At 42.7% G+C, this 17,171-nt stretch overlaps 1 protein-coding gene across 1 annotated transcript in view; it reads left to right on the top strand.

The window, feature by feature from the left end:
- DHRS12 (dehydrogenase/reductase 12) overlaps positions 1 to 11,229 on the top strand; it is a 28,089-nt gene extending 16,860 nt beyond the window's left edge. Inside the window, exons 6-10 of the mRNA XM_030949514.1 lie at positions 3,084 to 3,145; positions 3,877 to 3,981; positions 4,537 to 4,627; positions 5,936 to 6,073; positions 8,656 to 11,229. Of these exons, the coding sequence (XP_030805374.1) occupies positions 3,084 to 3,145; positions 3,877 to 3,981; positions 4,537 to 4,627; positions 5,936 to 6,073; positions 8,656 to 8,783 (524 nt within the window). The 3' untranslated portion in view covers positions 8,784 to 11,229. The remainder of the gene's footprint in view (positions 1 to 3,083; positions 3,146 to 3,876; positions 3,982 to 4,536; positions 4,628 to 5,935; positions 6,074 to 8,655) is intronic.
- Positions 11,230 to 17,171: the final 5,942 nt, after the last annotated feature.

Below are 17,171 nucleotides of genomic sequence, written 5' to 3'. Positions count from 1 at the left end.
CTGTGTCAAACCTCATTACACAGAACAGGGCTGTAGCTTGTCCAGTAGGTTTTGCAAGTCAACTCTTCACCTTGGCAGAGTTCAGTAAGGGCAAGATGAAATCCTTTATATGGGTGTGATAGACTGGGCTCACCTTCTTATGCATTCCTACTGCTTCTGAGCAAACTCCCGAATTCATTGTGCTGGTCTCCTTTGTGTCACAGCAAATACTTCTCATCAAAGGGAAATTTTGTATACCATTTATTTCACTGATTTTTTTCTCCCTGTTACACTAGTGGGAGACAAGCATTCAGGCCATGTGGGTAATGTACCTTCCAGTGACAGAAAATGGTGATGCACAAATCTGGCCCCTGACACAAATGCAGGTAGTACTAGATGTATGTTCAACAGATACCCAGTAATTACTGCTTTCAGTGCAAGGCACAGCACTGCTGAATGTTGCCTTTCCTTTCACGTACTTTTGTGTTACACCATTAAAAAACCTCAACAAAACAACTCAATTTGTACAGTCTGAACACAGTGATAATTAAGCATTAACCACATTTGATGTGTCTTACCTTTTTAAACTAAACTCTGTGGGCGGAAGTTTCTCCTTTAACAGACAAATTTTTTTTTGCATCAAGTAAATGTGTTAAAATGCTCAAGTGCTTGTTTTGGAAAGACTAATATCCAATACATTGATATTAATAATCAAGTATCGGCAAAAGGACATACAGTTTGGGTGTTGCCTTGATTTCCTTACATAGGGGCAGAGATGAATGTAGTTTCTTCTACCGAATCAGTCTTGCTTTTCCTTGCAAAGTTTTCTGCAGGCCAGCTTTTGCACTGATAAAAATGGGCAGGTTTCAGTTGACGATGATGTATTCTAACCAGCAATAAACCTTGCTGATAAAGTATATCTGTTCTGCTATTACCATTCTAAATTTCCAGGCTGTTTTGCCTGACAGACCAGCCCAGGCAAATAAGAATGTGCAATACCCAAGTATTTTTGTCAAAGGAATGAGGAGTTTGTGTTCAAACACTTAAAATGGGGATGGTAGTTGGTGAAATATTTAGCAGTGGGAGAAATTAAATGCTGCAGCCTTAATGCCTGATGCATTGTGTCTGTGTGTTTTTGGATACTGTTGCTTGCCATAGGAAGCTGTGATCAAAACTGCTCTGTGCTCTGTCTCAAAGTAAATGAGCAAGTGGTCTTGTGGGGCAAAAAGATGGAATGCTCTGGCTTTGTGGGATTTACTGAATTCTTAATCAACTTGAGGAAGAGAGGAGATGTGGGCTTTGCAGTCAGTTTGTGGTTCTAAATAAGCACGTAAACTTCTGACAAGCTGTAGTTGCTCTAAGCAGGATTTTTGGCATTGAGCATTTCTCTTACTGGGCTGGAAAACAAAACAAAACTCGGTTGTTAATGAGGCAACATTAGTGCATTCATCTTTGCAGCTCTTTAGAATTAACAAATCAACATGAAGACCCTTAAAAGTGTAAATTAATCTGCAGGACAGAAAAATGGAGCATCGACAGAGATGGTGCATTGCAGCTCTGCCTTTAGGGGACACAGCTTATTTAACCAAGACGTGATGTTACTTTTTTTAAGCATCCACAGCCAAACAGCATTAAAACCAGTCTCTCAGCTTATACTGAAGTGATTTTTTTTATTATTTTTCCCCCACATCGCGGCAGCCTCCCCTGGCAGTCAGCGGGAGTTCTTGTACCGATGATGTCATCGCTCAATCTCCCCCCCGCCCCGCTGCCAGGGGACGCGACCGCGCTCTCGACATTCACTGGCAACTGCCTTTGCTCGCATTTTCTGCTGAAGACAGGCTGCATTTACTCATCTGCGGTGCGTTTGCTTAGTTTGATTTGCCAGGGTTTTAAATATATTGTGTGTGTATGGACATACCTCTGATTATATAGAGAAAGTGGAGGCTGCTGTGACTGACAGGGGAGCTGAACAGTTTGCTCACCAGGCATGTAACATGTTTGATTTTGGTACCATATTTTAACTGGGTGATCTCATTGCCTGTGTGGAAGAGAGATTATAAAGACATGCTGAAGTCTTCATGCTTAGTGAAAAACATGGCCTCAGTAGCTCAAGGAAAAAAATGCCCTTATCACTGATAGAATTGTTGAACTAGAGCCATTTGTAAAGGCATGAGAGGGAAGTAGATGTAGAAGCACCAGACTAAATGGGGCTAAATTCATTTTGAATTAAATGGAGTTTTTAAAAAATACATTTTAAACCGAAAAAAAATCTCTGTGTTGCACTTGGTTGCCAGAAACATCACTAGGTGTGTCTGAGTCAAATACACAGACAGTTGGACAGTGTTTGTAATAACAAACTTTGCTGGTAATGGAATATATTTGTGTGGTGTGTAAAAATCCTTGCTACATGAACATGATCAAAAGCAGGGAAGGACACAATTAAGTTTCCCCGAGTAATCTTAGCTCAGCCTTGGGCAGGCAACATTAATATTTTTCCCCCAGGGATTGCTTATCTTCTGTTATGGTCATGCTGGGGATTTAAGGGGTGGGTTTTGTGTGCAAGACAAAAAGTGTCAGTGTGCAACACAAAAAGTGTCACAAAAAGTGAGTGATTTCATAGTGAGAAGGGAAGAATGGACAAATCTTAAGTGCTTGTGCAGTGCCCTAAGAACTGTAAGTATGAAGTACAGTTTCCTTTTCTTGTTCATGACCCAGCTTAGATCTGTGAGTATATGTCAGACTTGCAGGGGAAATGCATTCCCCATTTCTTCACTGGCATCACCTTCCCCCCACCCAAGGAATTCCATACCTGAGCTATTTTGCCTTCACATTCTCACAGATGAATGTAGGGAGCTGTTTTCTTTATAGGTAAAACAAACATGAAAATCTGTAAAATAATATATGCCTTTTGCGAAGTATATGGCAATGTAAACCACTACCAATTGAGCTGGCACACTGCAGGTGAAGCAGCAAGATCATTGTCAAATTCAGATCAGATTTCACAGGTAAAGAGACTTTGGGTTTTGGGTTGTTAAGGAGGGTGGAGAGAGAAGAAAGCTTTTTTTAAAAGGAGAAGTTAATGTTGGTGCTTGTCTGTCTTTTAGGTACATACATCATGACAACTGCCCTGGTGCCCCTCCTGGAAAAAGCAGCTGATGCCAGAGTGGTGAGTCTGTGATGCTGTTTAAAAGGGGTGTTTTACTATTTTTACCTTCTGGCTTGTAGCAGCAGTTCTCTGACTGTGCTAGCAGTGCAGGATTACTTACAATGCCTTAAGGATCTCTAAAATCCTCTTGGATTTTGCTAACAACAACCTCCTGGTCTAAGGCAAAGCTCCTGCGTGCTGCTCTCAACCCTTCATTGGAAATCAGAGTAAAATACTTCATTTGGGAACTTACCCTCTCAGATTCCCTCGGGCAAGTCAGCTCCTGCAGCAGAGTGCAAAATATGTACAACGGGAGTATAGGCTTAAAAGGACTTTACAGATCTTGATGTAAAATAAGACAGCAGGTACATTTTTAAAAATGAAATTTCCCAAGTTTGTTATGGCTTCTAATTAGCTTCAGTAAATGCTAAACACACAAACTACAAATAGTGCTATTCTGCTATTTTCTTTCTCCCCATTACTTTCCAAAAGGAAGAAGCACAAAATTCCTGAAATGAATCAACATCACTTTGAATGAAAATCCCTTCTTGAAAACCTTATGTATATTTCATCTCATTTCCAGGTATGCTCTGCTCCTGAGCGTAAGCATAATGCAAAGGGTATGCAGAGGAATCCTGCTCCATAGGGACTCCCAGCTATGGCCTGAAGACTACATTGCATGCATGAATGCATCTGTGGGGAGTTCCTGGTTTTGCTTTTCATTTGTTTGTTTTTCATTCATTTCATTACAGATCACTGTTTCTTCTGGGGGCATGCTAGTTCAAAAATTAAACGTATCTGACTTGCAGTCAGAAAGTGGGCCATTTGATGGAACCATGGTGTATGCACAGAACAAGGTACAGCCCATGGGATTGAAAACAAAGCCCAGCCCTTCTTTGCTAGGCAGCTCATACCGTCTGCTTTGCTACTACACTGTTGGTCACTGTTGCTTTCCCCTTGCATCCAACCCACATGCAGATGCACAGGCAGTAATCTTCAGGAGTATGATGGCATGCCCTTAGGAGTGCATGCATCTTGAATGGAGGAGAGCATGGCTAGACTTTGATTTGATATGAGAGAAGTCCCAAGGGGGAACACTGTCTTTAGCTGATGAACCCTGTCTGCCTGCTTAGTTCTTGCCCACAGTCTGCAGCAAATAGACGTGGTCAGTAAAAGCAGTGCAGCTGCTTTAAAAGTAAATTTGTAGCCAGGGTATGGATGGCAATGACTGTGGAAGTCTCTGATGAAATTATCCAATAAATCCAGCCAGGATGAGCAAGGGTATATTTCTGCTGTACGTAAATGCTCTGGTATTTATGGCACATTTGATGTAGTTTATTTCCCTGGGAACTAATTTGGTGGACCGGCTGTTGAATGTGGTGCTAGCATGGCTCTCATTGCTCTATCCTTAGAGACAGCAAGTTGTCCTGACAGAACAGTGGGCAAAGGCTCACAGAAATATCCATTTCTCCGTGATGCACCCCGGCTGGGCAGACACCCCAGGTAACATCTGCTTCACACTCTGACAATAATTTTTTCTTTTCAGGATTAGTTTAAAAACAAAGAGAAATGAAACTTCCTAGTATATTTTTCCAACAGGTGCAGTAATTTCTTTTCTCCAAACTGGTGCCTGAAGTAGTTTTATATCCCCTTGGTGGCTCTATTCTGCACAGTGTATGCTAGCTGTGTATATCTAGAGAATAATTATGGGCAGTGAATGCTTCCAGCCCTGCACAAATGCAGAGACACAGTTCTTTAAGGTAACCTTTAAGTTACATTTGTAGTGGAACTGTTAAACACACCAATGGAGCTTCTGCCTCTGTAAGTATCAATGTGCAGAACTGCACATTGGGAATTTGTGAGGGCATGTAGGAGAATGCACCACTGTGCAAGCCCTCCGCTCTTCCTCTAAACATTTACCGCTATTGAGAAGCAGTTTTGTTTTTGTCTGAGCTGCAGCTGTTCTTCAGTGACTGTGTCTGAGCTGGTGAGCCAGCATCAGTCATACACTATGCACATTGCATTCCCCAGTGTTTCCAGTCCCCAGTGCCCAAGCTTGGGATGCAGAATAGCAGTTACATCTCTAGGTCTTTTGTAGGGATGCAGTTTCCAAAATTTACTTCTGACAACAGAAGCATTTACCCTGTCTACTTTACGCTTGAAAATAGCCCTTTCCAACTAAATATCCTGGTATTTCTTTTTCTTTAAAATACATTTATTTTTGCACTTCCTTTGCAGATTTCAAACTTAATGAACCATAAAGTTATCCCACTTTAAAGTTCAAAGACTCTTCAACCCCCAGAAATAAACACCTACATTGGATGGGGCCACAGTTACCATCTGTTGGACAAAATAAAATGAAACCAGAGTTTAGACAGCAAGTAAGCAATTTTTAAATACAGTGCTGCAACTGGTTTCCTAAAACTGGTGAGAAAAGAAGAGCTAAAAATCCCATTACAATACTGCTTTTTTGGAATTTGTTTTCCCATGTTTGTCATCCTTACAGTTTGGAATGGAATTGGCAGAGGAATCTCTTATGGATCCTGTTGTCAGTTTTGTCCCTGTAATTTGACCCAAACAAACAAGTGGTGGATCATCTGGTGGCTTAGTGCTAGTCTCCCACAAGCCATCCTATTCTCAGATACAGGGAAATATTCATTGTCTTCCATAGGCTCCAGGGATGCTTCTTCTCCTTCCTACACACAAAATGGCAATTTGAAGCTGGTTTGGTGGGTTTTTTTTGGGGTTTTTTTCGTTTGTGTCAAAAAAGCCCTGCATGGCAGGCCACCATTCCATTGTTATCCTTTCCAGCTGTGAGGTCGTCCATGCCGGCTTTCTACGAGAGGATGAAGAACTCTCTGCGCACAGAGGCCCAGGGAGCCGACACCGTCCTGTGGTTGGCGGTGTCAGCTGAAGCAACAAAGCTGCCCAGTGGCTTGTTCTTCCAAGGTAAGGAGCAGTGTCTCACAGTGCACAGACTGAAGATCCCCAGCCTGCCTGAGCTCGGCATCCCTGTCTGGCTAGGAAGGGGATAAAGGCAGCTTGTGCAAAGGATAGAAGCATTCCTCAAAGTTGTTTCAAGTCTAAATGTTTGAGTGAGCATTGTGTTAGATTGTTATATTCCTGCTTTTGTCCTCTAAAGTAGTTGATAGAGACTTCAAAGCATTTCTTTAGGGAGGGTTGGGGATTTTTGTAATGAAAATGGTTGCATGTAGGACTGTGCCAAGGGAAGGTGAATCACAGCAGTCAAACAGCATCTTTTATGATGCTAGGAAATGAGCATCTTTCTCACAGAGCACTGGGAGTTGGCTCCGCTTTGACAGGTTCTTCTTCCTGTTGTTCCATGCTGGCTAAAACTGCCAATTCCCCCTTTCTCTAACACTGGGCAAAGACTTGAACACAGTGGCATTTTTGGCACTGTGAGCTTAGGGAATGGAAAAGTAGGGCAGAGCCTTTCTTTTCTCCCAGGCAAATGACAGGCATCTTTGTAGGAGCAGCTGGAAGCAAGGATGCCTCAATGGTGATGCAGGTCAGTCCAGAGAGGGAAAGCTCAGGGTAGTTTCTTACATAAGTTTAATGCTTCTGTTGGATGTGGCACTCAAATCCTGATTCACTGAATTTCTATATAGAGAATGCAGGAAGCTCAGACTTTTCTGCATTTGGGTTGACTTTGTCCTTTCTGTCCTACAGACAGTCACACAGGGTTGGCTGACAGATATTTAAATGGACCCTTTTCATGTCAGCATATGGTGCATGTGGAAATTCCACATCCCAGCTGTTCAGCCTTTGTAGAACCAGACTTTGCCTTTCTTTTACTCCAGTCACTTTCTTCTGGTCCTAATGCTTCTGCTCAGTTGTTTTTTCTGTTTCTTTCATAATTTCACCAGGCTCTTCCCTTTGGCCTTTTTCTACCCCCAGCTTTGGTAAACAGGGAACATGCCCTGCCTCTTTAGCTAAAGCTACTGACTTTTGAGAGCTTTGGTCCTAGCATGATTGCTCTTAAAGCTGCAAGAGAAGTTCTGAGTCTATGTGTTGTGCTTATCAAATAATGGTGAAGTCAGTTATTTCTTGCTCCTACAGCCTTTTGGAAGCCACAGCTTATCATGGGCACTCTTCAGACCCTTTCAGTGAAGGGTTTGGGGTGCAGGAGCACTTTGCCACAAACCCCACACTTTTGATCCTAGGCAGTCATTTTCCAAATCAGTCACAGTTTCCCTCCATTTTCTGCATTCTCTTCTTCTGTTCCCCCTGAGAGGAAACCAAAGGCAGCTTTTTTTTTTTGTTTGTTTGTTTCCCTGAGAAAATAATAAAGGGAAGTGAGAACATGACTAGTAATACCAGAATTCTCTGCATCTGCTAAAATATATAAAAAATGCTTAACAGAGACCTGCTTTCCAAAGACTAGAAGCATCTTCTCTGTGATGCTGAACTTGGTTTTCATACCTAGTTCCCAAACTTTAGCACAGGCTTCTGGAAGCACCATGGCTAGGTGGGAAGCCATTCATATTCAGTGATGGAGAAGGGATCATTCCCTTCTCTCTCCTCAGTTTTCCATGAGCAGTAATTATGTGGTGTGTGCAGTCAGGTAAACATTTGCTCTTAAGAGAGCAAATACCTCTGCTCTCCTGGGAAGCCCAGTGGCAGCCTGATAGGTTTTCAGGGAAATCTGCTGCCTGGGGTTGCAGCAGCTTGTTCTTTTTGTCTCAGCTGGCTGCTGTGGAAGTTGGGCTTGCTAAGTAGATTTAACAGTGCTGCACCAGTGCTCTGACTGTTGTTCCACAGACACCTGACAGCATTGTCATGAGGCTCCCAGGCTCTAGACACTGTGTTTTTGGAGGGGAAGATCCCTTAGAGTGGATGGTGGTAACAGCTGTATTTACAGAGTGAGTGACAGGCGTGAGATTTGGAAAACAAAGCAAAGCATCAAATTGAGCAAACTTGGTTGGATATGTGTCACTTACAGTGACTGAGCAGTAAGCCCAAGCTCCTTTGCATTTAGAATTTAACCATTGTTTCTAAGGATGAAAGTAAGCATTTTAAGCATTATTTATTGAAAATAATCCTAACTACAAAGTCCCAGCTGGGGATTAGTACAGTACAAGAAAGATTATCCAGGAGGCAAGGAAAAATGTTGTTTCAAGTGCAAGATCATCCTCTGCCTGCAGCAACAAACTCCAGCTATTGCTCTTTTCCTGCAGGTGCTGCACTAGTGACAGGCATAACCCCACAAGGAAGCCTTCCTTTTCCTAAACTGTCCCCAGCTGCAAATGGGGGCTTGCTGCACAATCGAGGTCATATTATGCTACAGAAAAATCACTCCAGCTCCAAAATACAAATTGAATTGGTTTAATTTTTGATTTAGAAGATATGCTTAACTAGCATTATTTACAGTTACCTAGAAGGTCAATTTTCCTGGCTTCAAGACCATGAGGTATGTTTGGGCAGTACAGAGTCTATCAGAAAAACCTCCTTTCTGCTATAAGAGAGTTAAATGTACAATAAGGTTGTTTTTTTCTCTTCTTTTCTTCCAGACAGGCAACCAGTCCCTACACACTTACCCCTAGCATACACCCACAGTCCACCAGAGGATGAAGAGAAACTAATGGAAGTGCTGGAAGAGTTCTCCCAGAAGTTTAAACCTGCTTCTCCAGGAATTTAGGGTCTCTGCTGACACAGTGTCACCACAAAATCTTCTAATTACACAGTAATCTGCTATTGAGGGGAGGTAGGATGCCATAGGCCTGTTAAAAATGAATTAGGTTCAGGTGTTCTCATAATGAGGTGGTAGAGTGGCACCTGTGTAATTTTTCTGTGCTGCCAAGTCTCTCCCATTGTGAATATGCAGCTGCTGCCTCAAGACACACTAAGGTTGTGTTCTTTGGATTGGAAGAAAAATTGAGAGGCATTAAAATAAGCCCTGAGACTTTGTAAAGTTACCTAGAATAATTTAAAACACTCAGCAGAGAGAAATGCAGAGGAGCATACTTTCAGTAGCCTTTGTGAAGGACTTCAGGAAAGAAGTGGGAATGTTTTACACAACTTTTAACTGCTGTATTTGATAGGTTGGTGGCTTCCTTTACTGCATGAGGGTGATTGGGCTCAAGCCTGTAACTGGGAATGCAGAAAGTCTCTTGCAGAGCCTGCTTAGTTTAAAGGGAAGGATTCCTCACAGCCTTTAGTTTCTATAAATTAGTGCTGGTATGCAGACATGATCTGCTTCCTCATGTTTAAACAGCAAGAATTTAGGAACACTGCCAAATGCCTTCCACATTACTTTATGGAGCCAGGGCTAAATATTATCCCATTTATGTCAAAATACCATGAAGTAGGAGGTTTCAACACAACACACCCAGACATGGCTGGATCCAGCAGAGAAATGGCTGCATGACTGTAGGCACAAAAAGAAACAACATGCTAAGGTGTATCTGCTTGCCATTTCTTTGAGAGATTAAAGGGAATTGTTTTATCATTGTGAATGGATTAAGAGGAGGAGGGAGCACTGGTGTGGCACAGGTTTTAGAGGAGAATCCACCTCCTGATCAGAGGCTTGTATTTTGTCTGGATGTGTTTACTTCCAGACACAGAGGACAGGATTCACCCTGCCTGATCTGTGGACATTTGAATTACTCACTGAGTTTCTCACTGTAAATTGGTAGAGGGGAAGATGGGCTTTTTCACTGGATCTAGTTTAAGAAGCACCACCTACAGTGCTGCATCTTTCTAAGAGTGCCGAAGACAATCAGTTCAGACTAAGACTTCCTGGTGGTACTCATTTTGTCTTAATTATTTCAGATTTACTGCAAAGCCAAGACTATTATTAACAAAGGTATAACACCTTTTCTCCTGAACTGAGTGTGTTTATTAACCAGCTGCCTCCAGAACCAGCCAAGTTGCTGCAATGTTTCACATGAGGCTTACACCAGTGTGGTAAGACCAGGGACCTAAACACAAATATAACACAGATGTTCTTGAGCTCTCTGCAGTGACTGGCAGCTAAAGACTGGTGATAGACAGAGGTGAGTTCCTTCTGTCTGCTTTACGTAATTTAGTTTCCTCCTGGCTGATGGTATTTCCTCATTATTCAAAGATCTCCTATTAAGTATCAGTTTAAGAAAAATCTCCTTTTTTCAGCCTATTGTCAATCTCCTTAGAAGTAAAGACTTTACTGTCAGAGAGGCCCTGACAAAAATTTTCCCATGATAAGCAGTGCTGAGACAAGTCAGGCTGTCACAGCTCCTCCTGAAGAGGCTGGGTCAGCATTCAAGTTATTGCCTCATTTATAAACTTAACCCCTTCTTGCACTACAGTGAAAGAAAACAACAGCAAGGCTTGTACAGAGGTTTATTTCCTGCAAATCTGGTATTAACATTTTCTGTGGTTTCAGCTGTTAAATACAGTTACCCAAAACAAGAGCATGGCTGGAAGCATATATACTAACTACATTTCTTAACCCAATAGCTGCAAAGCTAGTAAAAACATTTGCATTATTTAGTATTTACATCAGTTTGCTTCTCAGCTCTGCAGTACAGAAGAAAAGTTTAATGACTGGTATTTAAATAGTTCATAAAAGTAAAAACTGTGCACTATAAAGGTATATATTTAACACATTTTAGTCCACATTCTACACTAGTGTATTTGAATAGCCTATATTTTTCATTTTTTGTCACAGCTTAAAAATGAAACCAGTCAAGAAAACTGCTTTAATCAAAGTTTGGTCACAGTGTCTAAGAGCAACATGCTATGGTTTAAGAGCACTTCTGATTTAAAAAGAACTAAACCACAGAAACAGCAAGTAGAAACAAAGTCCAGAGTGCCACACACTTTGGTATTATGGTCCTGCTGATGCTTTATTTCAGCCTGATTCCACGAGAGCAAACATGGCATGTGGCTGCAAGCCAGCGAGAGGATCTGTCTAATGCAATCTAGAGTGACTTGCACCTTCTTGTGAGTGAGTACATTTACAGACTCACAGATTATGCTGAGTCAGAAGGGACCCACAGGGATCATGGTGTCCAACTCCTGGCCCTGCACAGGACACCCCGAGTCACACCAAGTGTCTGAGAGCATTGTCCAAATGCTTCTTGAACTCTGCTGGGCTTGGTGCTGTGATCACTTCCCTGGGCAGCTGTTCAGTGCCCAACCACTCTCTGGGTGAAGAACCTTTATTAAATATCCAACCTAAACCTCCCCTGATGCAACTTCAGGCCATTCCTTTGGGCCCTGTCACTGGTCACCCCAGAGAAGAGATCAGTGCCTGCCCCTCCTCTTCCCCTCACAAGGAAGTTGTAGACTGTGATTTGATCCCCCCTCAGTCTCCTCTTCCACTTTAAAACTTCATGAACAAAATAAAAACAGCATCCAGTGACAGATGAGCAGAAGATGAAGGTGGCACAGGTCCTCGTTAAGCAGTGCACACTGGGAGTTTGAGAGCACACCTGGTTCATGGGAATGGAATGACAAGCACGGCAGCTGCCCTTGCCACCCTTTCCAGTCTAGGCACAGCCCAACACTTCTTGTGGCAGCTTTGAGGCTTTTATGACTCTGACCTCACTCTGATGGCTTTATATTTTTCTTCATTTTGTGAAGTCACCTAGTTGGAAAGTTTTTGCTCTCAGGGATCTTGCACAGGAATGTACCACCACAGAGCACATGTGGAGTTGGTCATTTCCCTACATCCTAATGGAAAGGCACGGCCCATCATCAGTGCAGCAGGACTGACTGCCGTGATGCAGGGGCCACTGCAACTTCTTTTTCTCTCTTGGATGAAAATTTTAGGAGGTCAGTGTAACAGGTATCAAACAATTTTGTAAACTGCATTTTGTCTTTAGTTTCATTTCTGGGTCATCTTTATTCCTTGTTTAAAAAACCTCAATAAACTAAATCAACCTGCTGTTGATTAAAGGTGTAAAAAATTGTTTGTTGTTTGCCTTTGAATGGGAGCACTCCCATAAATACCTCACAATTTTGGAGTAAACTGCAAATACCAGTTGTTGGCATTTGCAGTAACACGCATTCCAGCTTCTGTGTTCTACTCAGTGGGAACAAGGTGTGAGCAGGGCCACCCCTTCCCCTTCCTGTTAAACAAGCCTCAGGTGGAATTTTGAATATGCACTGCCTGGACTCAAAGGGAGTTCTGCTGTATCTTTCATCCTGCAAACCTCAATGTAAATAAATTTATTGGATGGGGGGATAGTCCCAGCCATTTCAATTGTCAGTACAAGCACTAGTTTGTATTTTTGTAATGACAAAGCCTTTCTAAAAGCCATGGCACTTGAAGCAGTACTAGTTTTCCTTAAACAGTGCTGAACTTGGTGAGTGGAGAGTGAACATGGAGTTGGTCTTCCAGGGAACAACCTGCTGGAACAGTGGAGGAGGGCGGCTATGAAGCAGTTCAATCTGTATGTTACTCTCTCACCCTCCCTGCAAAAATAAAGCATCCCATCTCATGACACTGGATCATACTTATCTAAAACTAGTGCTGGTCAACATCCACCCACAGTCATTTTAGATAGGGAGTTTCCACTCTGGCAGAGCACAGCTCTGCATCTTCCCTAGCTCAGCTCACAGTATTTCTCTGTTTGTCTCAGGCTTCCATCTCTTGCTTTGTTAGGAGAGGTAATTCTGGGCACATTGGAGCAGAGCCAGCAACTGATTACAGGAGAAAATTTTAAAATGCAACTAAGGTGACTTGAAAATTCTGTATTCCTGCAGTCTCCCAAAAAGCACTGATCTAGACAATGAGAGAAAGGCTTTGAAAAGGCACCAAATCTGACAGGGAGCAAGTGCAAAAAAAACACTTCTGGGACTAAAAGTGATCAAATCCAAGAACTTCAGTTTGCGCAGTAGGGCAGTATTTATGTTCCTCTCTCTAGAGGGAGCCATCAGATAAAGAAAAATTATGTATTCCTCTGAAGGAAGTGTGTTTTCTATCAGAAGCTAATGCTCAGGTGGAAAGGGACCTGGGGGTGTTGGTTGACAGCCAGCTGAACATGAGCCAGCAGTGTGCCCAGGTGGCCAAGAAGGCCAATGGCATCCTGGCCAGTATCAGGAATGGTGTGACCAGCAGGAGCAGGGAGGTCATTCTTCCCCTGTACTCGGCACTGGTGAGGCCACACCTTGAGTATTGCGTCCAATTCTGGGCCCCTCAGTTTAGGAGGGATGTTGAGATGCTTGAGTGTGTCCAAAGAAGAGCCATGAGGCTGGTGAGGGGCTTGGAACACAAGCCGTATGAAGAGTGACTGAGGGAGCTGGGGTTGTTCAGCCTGGAGAAAAGGAGACTCAGAGGTGACCTTATCACTCTCTTCAGCTCCCTGAAGGGTGGCTGTGGTGAGCTGGGCGTCGGTCTCTTTCTCCAGGCAACAACAGACAGAACAAGAGGACACAGTCTCAAACTGTGCCAAGGGAGCTACAGGCTAGAATTAAGGAGGAAGTTTTTCACAGAAAGAGTGATCAAATACTGGAATCATCTACCCAGGGAGGTGGTGGAGTCACCATCCCTTGCTGTCTTTAAAAAAAGACTGGATCTAGTGCTTGGTGCCGTGATCTAGTTGAGGTGTTAGAAGATAGGTTGGACTCGATGATCTTAAAGGTCTCTTCCAACCTAGAAATTCTGTGATTCTGTGATTCTGTAATGCACAGCTTTATGAAGGAGCACAGTGTCAGCCTGGCCAAAGGTCTTCAGCAGGACAGGTTTCTACCCTGCTGCCAAGAGATACAACTCAAATGTTTGCTGTACCAGCAGTGCCATTTCACAGATAAAAATATTATAGGAGAAGAGTGGTAAAACCTGCACTTGTGCAACCTTCAGGGAGAGAGGTCCCAGGAAGTGCCATTTTCTTTAATGGTTTAAAATCTTGAGCATCTTCCCTTTACTTTTCAGTTCACAATCCACAATCCACAGGGAGCCTTGGAGTGATGCACAAAATCATGCAATTCCTCTGCTGCCCAGACACCATTTCCTTTTGGCTGCTCACCCAGCCAGGCACTCAGGTCAAGAATTTGTACAGGCAAAAGATATGTCCATACAACAGCTGTCAGTTTTATGACAATTCACAGAACAGGCAGGTAAATGATTCCAGTCAAAACTCAATAAACCAAATTCCTCATTCCACACATAGAGAAGGAAAAGAAATAGCCAAAAGTTGATAGAAATTAATTTAGTGGGGTTAAGATATCACAATTTATTTAGCTACATCGGAGACACTTATTTACATAATGGAACAGTACTGGAAAGTGTTACAATGTAGTTGATAGAAAAGATAGTCAACTTGTTGAGCAGCATTCCTATAAAACACTGACCTGAACAAAAGCCAGCAGGAGCTTTTTTCATATAAAATCCCTCTAATCAAAAAGACAGCAAAGCCCATGAGGTATTGGTCAGTATGACAACTTACCAGAGTCAGAAACAAGGCTCAGCCTTTGGAAAGCTGAACCACAGCCAAAACTAGTGCTAATGACAAAGGTGTAGCAAGGAGTTTGTGAATTTGTTTATTGGTGAAAATTCCTTAATTACTTGGCTGTGGCAACTCCATAGAATTTTCTTGGGACAGGACAAATAGGGGTGTTAGCAATAGGTTTTTCACATCTGAAGGAAGCCCTGACCTGTGGTAAAATATAAGTATAAAGGTGATAAACCCTTTAATAAATTCAGATTATTTAATATCTAAAGAACAAATAACTGGAGAGACTATCTTCATAAGGCCTGACACCTCTTCTGTACCATCTCAGTAGTAATGTGTCTTTTCCCCATCCTCTTAATATTGAAGTGCTTATGCATTTAATGCAGTCCTGAAAAAACTACTTGAGGAAGATAAATATTATTTGGTAATTGAACCAAAGAACAAGAAATGGAAGTCAAATCTTCATAGACTGGAACAACTCTATGTTCCTTGTGGCTTCTGGATCTGGACCATGGCTGCTGGCTGGCTTACAGTACTGGGATGGGGGTTAGGTTTGGCTTTATACAGCTCTGATGAATATTCATTTCTATACTGTAGGTGCTTTTTGGTTTGGTTTGTTTTTTTAGGTTTTGTTTGTATGCTGATAACATTCTTTCTCGGTATCCCCTCTTTGCACAGATTTTGCCAGGACTGTGCTCTCTTGTTTTCATTTTGGTTTGAGTTCAACGTCCCTACTTGGCAGCAATTTCAATTGAACTCAATCTCTTTCTCTTCTGAGCAGTACAATGTGTCCTGCAGCAAACAAAATTTCAGAGATGGCCAAAGACTGGTCACAAGGGAAAATCCCAAAACTGGGAAAATGCAATGAGAAGTCACATGTGATCACACAAAGTTAATCTCAAATCCCAGAACTTCAAGTTATTGGCAAACTAAGGACATTTTTTTTTCTTCTGAGGAGCAAAGATTTCCTGCCAACATTCACAAGATGCAATTTTGAAGAGAAAAATCTCTGTCTTCTTCAATATTACGTAAGAGGTCATCACTGAAGGGACTCGGCACACCAATGCATCCTGAAAAAACGATCAAGTTTGTTGTTACTGTTGCATCTTCTAAGGCCTAATTGAAAACATCCCATGTGCTCGATGTGGTCTCCTGGAAAAGACATGGCCTGTAAAACCACACATTGTAGCCCTGTTTCCTGTGTGCTACAAAACAGAACTTTGGTTGCTGGTATGTAAATCCTGTTTGGAACAGCAAGGCCAGACAAACATAATATTTGCTAATTTGTTAGTAACTAATTTGGTAGTAGTTTAGATTTAAGGAAAGATAGTTATTTTTTTCCTTCTCTCTGCAATAGAGTAGACACAGGCATTAAGTGGAGTTTGAATCACAGAATGGCCGAAATGGGAAAGAACCTTCAAAGGTCATCTGGTCCTGCTCAAGCAAGGTTACCTAGAGGTAGTTTCCCAGGGTCATGTCCAGTTAGCTTTTCTCCAAAGATGGAGAACCCACAAACTACCTGCCTGGCCAGTCTGTGCCCATGCTCAGTCACCCTTGCAGTAAAAATTGTTTCCTGATGTTCAGAGGAAACCTGTTTCTGTTTGTGCCCATTGCTTCTGGTCCTGTCACTAGACACCAGTGCATTCTCTTTGTACCCTCCCTTCAGGCATTTATACACACTGATGAGATCCCTCTGAGCCTTCTTTTCTCCAAGATGAACAGTCCTAGCTCTCCCAGATATGCTCCAGTACCTTTCACCATCTCAGTGGCCCTTTGCTGGACTCCATACAGTGGTTTCATTTCCCCACTCAGAGGGAACACCTCCCTCCCTTTCCCAGTACTGGGGATGCCGATGCCATCCCCAGGCAACGTGCAGTAACCACTACTGAGGTACTGAGAGCCCACATGCTGACATTCAGGGGATGGCCTCAAGTTCAGGAGGACAGAGCAGGGAGGTCACCTGGGCTTGGCTGCAAAAAGCAGCTGCAGACAAGTGTGCCCACAGCTGAGCACACCAGTGTCACTGCTCAGGATTATCCTCTGGCAGACTGGCTGACTTGTAGCCCTAGCTATGTACTGCTCTGTTTCAACATCTAACCATGATGTTAAGTTGGATGGGAGGACCATCAATGCTACATTGCAAGCAGATGCCTACATTCTTTTCCCTTCACTTAAATATTTTTCATCTTAAAAAGATGGAAGTTTGGTGCTCAGATTGCCCCACCTGGGACACAAGTGACTCTAGCAAGCTGCTCAGGCACTGTGTATGTGACCAGCACCTGCCCCATCACCTGCCTAAGCCCTACGGACACTGCTCATTTTAAAACTGAGAATAGCAGGCAGATGCTCTGGAGAACACTTCCCACAAGGAAGCACCAGCTAAGGGAGAAATGAAATCACCTTTTCTGATGTGCAGAACAGAGAGAGCTAGCACTGTTTGTGTGGCCCTTGTCACAGCATGAGGTATCACTAAAAGCTACTGCCCTTCAGCAGCCCCAGGGAAAGGGGGCTTGGCTTCATTTAAGAGTGTGTGTAGGTATGTGGCACTGCATAGTTTACACCTGTATCAAAACACCCCCTCCTCCCATCCCAAATAGTGCAATTCATAAAAAAAGCTCAGATTTCTTATTCGGCAAGTAAAATGGAAA

The sequence above is a fragment of the Camarhynchus parvulus genome, chromosome 1 (assembly GCF_901933205.1).
Source record: "Camarhynchus parvulus chromosome 1, STF_HiC, whole genome shotgun sequence".
In the NCBI taxonomy this organism is placed as follows: Eukaryota; Metazoa; Chordata; class Aves; order Passeriformes; family Thraupidae; genus Camarhynchus; species Camarhynchus parvulus.
This window is presented reverse-complemented; position numbering and strand designations above follow the sequence as displayed.